Source organism: Cimex lectularius, unplaced genomic scaffold (assembly GCF_000648675.2).
Source record: "Cimex lectularius strain Harlan isolate CLEC.00 unplaced genomic scaffold, Clec_2.1 scaffold277, whole genome shotgun sequence".
NCBI lineage: Eukaryota > Metazoa > Arthropoda > Insecta > Hemiptera > Cimicidae > Cimex > Cimex lectularius.
Genome location: NW_019394221.1, coordinates 317382 through 322069, shown reverse-complemented (window position 1 = coordinate 322069; position 4688 = coordinate 317382). Strand labels below are relative to the sequence as shown.

Sequence of the window (4688 nt, the reverse complement as noted above, 5' to 3'; positions counted from 1 at the left end):
TATAATGTATAATTTGATTGTGCACCACATATAGTTTACAGCAGGTTTCAAGATTTTTAAACAATAGTCAAGTAAAATTGAAATGGTGCCTTTTTACTCAAAATCATAAAATACCTGGTACCAAGTTCATTACATTCTCTTGCAATTTCCAGAAAAAAATATTCATCAGAATTGATAAAACAACTATTACTAATAATAAATATTATAGAAAAAACTACACGATCCAATAAAAAATATAGTTTATACAGGTAATACACTGAAATAAAATTTAATTTAATTAAAAATAAACCTGTTTAATTTAATTTGAAGATTTTCTTCAACTTTTGCTTCAAATAATGTTAATGCTTTAAGGTAAATTATGATAGGCTTGTTATAATTTTCAAACTTATAATTTGTGCTAACTTAAAGATTATACATTGTAATGGTTAATCGTGTATACCGAAGACTTGTACGGTTATTAATATTATTATTACAGTTTTTCTAGTTATTATAACGAAGGTATTGATGATTATTATTGCATTTTGTTAGTACCTATTTACTTTTCGTTACGTATTATAAAATTCAAAATCACAGTTTATTTGTACCTAGTATTTCGGAGTACCTACATATTTCTGTAAAACATTAGGTCATTTAGTTAAAAAGGATGTAAGAAAGATGGTCAAAGAGAGAGAGAGAGAAAAGTAGATAAATAAACAGAAACATATAGAAAGATATGTAAATAGATAAATAGGGAGAGTTAGTGTGAGAAATAAAGAGCAAAAGAAAAGAGAATGTAGCGCAGGGATAGAAACAAAGATAAAAGAAAAAGAGAGAGATAAGTAGATAAATAAATAGAAACATGTAGATAGATATGTATATAGATAAGTAGGGAGAGTTAGTGTGTGAGAAAAACAGAGCAAAAGCAATGAGAATGTATTGAGGGGAAAAAGAAAGAAAAAAGAGGGAGAGTGAAATAGAGAGAGGGAGGGAGGGAGAAAAAAGTAGGTAGATAGATATGTAGATAGTTAGAGATATATACGTAGATCGATAGAGAGAACGTGTGAGAAAGCAACAGAGAAAGTAGAACAGAGAGACAAGAACAGTGAAAGAGAGAGAGAGAGAGAGAGAGAGAGAGAGAGAGAGAGAGAGAGAAGAGAGAGGGATTGACTGAAAAACTGTGAGAGACAGAGATGGTAAAGTTGGACGAAGAGGAGGGAAAAATAGAATGTGTGAGTGTGCTTGTAACAAAGAGATAAATAGATAGAATAATGTATAGATGGATAAATAGGATAAATAGAGAGGGAGGGAGAGAGGAAGAGAGAAAAAGAGAGAGGAGAGAGATAGGAAGTGGGTGAGCGAGAGAGAGAAAGAGAGAAGTAGAGGGAGAAAAAAGTAGGTATTATAGATATATAGATAGTTGGATATAGATAGATAGAGAGAATGTGTTAGAAAGCAATAGAGAAAGCCGGGGGAGAGACAAGGACGGAGAAAGAGAGAGGATCAGGAGAGAGAGAATGAGAGAAAAGAGAGAGAGAAGAATACACATAAAAATATCAAAGATAAAGAAAGATGGGTAGATAAATATAGAAAGAGAACAGAAAGAGTGAGACAGAAGTGGAGAGAGAAAAATATAAAGAAAGCGAGAGTGAGTGTGAGTGAGTGACATATGAATAGATAGGTCACATCAGTAGAGAGTTAATGCATACGAGTCAAACAATAATAGAACAAACAAAGGAGACAAAGATCCTTCTTTAAGTAGAAGGCACAAAAAATTATAATTTGTCGTTTGTATGAAGTTTTAAATGCCACACAGAATGAAATGATGAAAAGGTTCTATTGACATTGACTATTATCAATAAGGAAGAAACGTTTTATTGTTATTTATTTAATTTGAAACGTTTATTAGGCTATACAAATAAATATTAATGATAATGATTAGACATTTTTGTCATGATTTAATATAACGAAGCTTCGTGCTATAATCCAATAAAGTGTAACTGATACAACAAACTAACTATTGTTAGAAGTTAGTAATGCCATCTGTGTAACTACAAACTATTACAACTCTTCTAATATATAATTTTTAGAATGCCAGTACAATTATCAACAGGACAACGTTACACAAATATTGTAAATTTTAGACCTTCACAAGGCTGCGTACGTCTCGGTATTGCAGTCAATGACATGCAGAGGGCAGAAAATGAGCCTCACCGGAAAAATTTGAAAACAATGAACCAGGTGATAAACGTTTAGAATCTCCCATCAAAGGATCATAGCGTCGCCCATTGTGATCTCAATGCCAGAATCCCTTCTGATCATTCGATAAAAAAAATGCAATTACGTAAAACAAACATACACTCCAGGGGGGAGAATGTTGTCCGAGTCGGGGTTTCGTATATAAGGCCGGCACCGGCCTTCTCCATTCAGTTTGGTTCTCCCTTTCAAAATGTACAAGGTGAGTGACCGATATCACGATCTACTTTATTGAAATGGATTATTTTTTCTCGGTTAAATTTTGTTCAATTTAAATTTATTCGGTTAGTCATACTACATACGGAACATGTCTTTAAATTTTCTGGTCTTCAAATATTTTTATTTTTAACTTTACTCTAAAACTTAATAATGAAAATTATTGAAATTTTACAAAGTGTTGATGTTTATTTGATGAGTTTTAACATATAAATTATTTATGAACATTAACCACATTATCTACGTCTATTATATCATGCTCGAAGTTAATTGGCTGTTGCCGATTGTTGTTCCATTATTTATGCTTTCCAAATTATGATCTCAGGAAGTCACTACTGTCTAGTTGAAAGTGTAACCATTACTAATTTGAAAAATTTAATATACTATTTTAAATAATTAGGAATAAGTCATACATAGAAATTTATGCGAACAATAATTTTTATTTATCAATCAATCGATTTTCATTGTTTAACACAGTTTAAAGTTTCTATGCGGAAATTTTTTAATGATATGTTACTGTAAATTTTAAATTTTATTGCAATAAAAAAAAAATTTAACGGACTGTTACGTGTTACAGATTTTCTTAGTGGCTTTTGTGGCTGCTTCTGTCCACGCACAGAAGTACGGACATGGAGAAAGTCACCACGTAGATTATTATACTGAGCCTCATTATTATTTCGAATACGATGTGAAAGATACCCACACAGGAGATGTTAAGAGCCACAAAGAACAACGTAAAGGAGACCACACTCAGGGAGTGTACTTCTTGGTCGAGCCCGACGGCACTAAAAGGGTCATCGAGTACTTCGTCGAAGGAAAGAAGGGAGGATTCGTCCCAAAGGTGCACAGGGAACACTTGAAGCACCTCGACAAGAAAGGACACGGACACGGTGTCTCTCTCCAGAACTACAACTTCGAACAAGGAAAGGTGCAGGAAGTTACATACCAGTCGCATGGACACTCTGAAGGCGGATATGGTGGACAATCAGGCGGATACGGAGGACACTACGGCGGTTTGTCCGGCGGATTCGGCGGACACTCTGGAGGATTCGGAGGTAACTCTGGTGGATTGTCCGGTGGTTCTCAACACGGAGGACACTTCGGAGGCAGCTCTGGTGGATTGTCCGGTGGTTCTCAACACGGAGGACACTTCGAAGGCAGCTCTGGTGGCTCTTCTGAAGGCTACAAATTTGGATCTTTCGGAGGTAGCTTTGGAGGACACTCAGGTGGATTCGGCGGACAGGCTGGTGGATCATCCGGTGGTCAACACGGAGGACATTATGGAGGCAGCTCTGGCGGTTCTTCCGAAGGATACAAATTCGGTTCATTCGGAGGTCAATCTGGCTACGGTGGAAATTCCGGTGGATCTTCTGGCGGATACGGAGGTCATTCCGGCGGATACGGTGGTTCATCTGGTGGAGCCTCTGAGGGATACAAGTTTCAATCTTCTTATCACGGTGGATCCCAGGGCGGTAGCTCAGGCGGTTACGGAGGTCATTCTGGTAGCTTCGGCTTTGGTGGATTGTCTCATGGCTCATCTGGCGGATACGGTGGTCAATCCGGTTCTTCCGAAGGATACAAATTCGGATCTTACCATAGCGGAGGTCAGGGAGGCAACTCGGGCGGTTACGGCGGTCATTCTGGTGGTTCTTCTGGTGGATACGGTGGCTCGCACAAAGGATACGGACACGGAGAAGCCACTTCCAGCGTCACCTTCTCAACTCACGGTGCCAAAGTTCACACTTCCACGAAACACGTCGTTCCTCAGAAACATGAACATCACGGCTATTAGTACTAGATTTCTACCTTAGCTGATTGTACTATCATGTAAATAAACCTTTTTTATACTTTTGTAATAATTTGAGATTTTCATTTAATTGAACAAGAATCCTTTTTCTTCACCTTCCTCATTGATAAGAAATAGCAAAAAAAAACCAAAACCCCAATATCAACAATTCTTTGTATTTCCTCTAAGTACAGGTTGTCCCATGAACAGACGTTAATACTTCAGGAGTTTATCATACAAGTCAAATTGGACTTAAAATGTCTCTATTGCCAAAATTCTAATTCTCAAGTATAATCGAGAATATCTCTTTACATGTTACATCAATTTTTCACAAATTTATTCCATAAAGCCCCTGGTACCTCACAAAATGCTAATGACTGTTAACTGTATTACCCCAATGAAAAGGGTATTAATAATTTTACAAGATTTTTTTTTAAATTATTAGCTTAGGTAC

General features: G+C 36.3%; 1 protein-coding gene across 1 annotated transcript; it reads left to right on the top strand.

Moving 5' to 3' along the window:
• Window positions 1–2408: 2408 nt before the first annotated feature.
• LOC106670814 (keratin, type I cytoskeletal 9-like) lies at window positions 2409–4304 on the top strand. The gene is made up of 2 exons (XM_014401419.2): window positions 2409–2434; window positions 3026–4304. Exons 1-2 carry the CDS (start codon window positions 2426–2428, stop codon window positions 4238–4240), a joined length of 1224 nt encoding a protein of 407 aa, XP_014256905.1. The 5' UTR covers window positions 2409–2425; the 3' UTR covers window positions 4241–4304.
• Window positions 4305–4688: the final 384 nt, after the last annotated feature.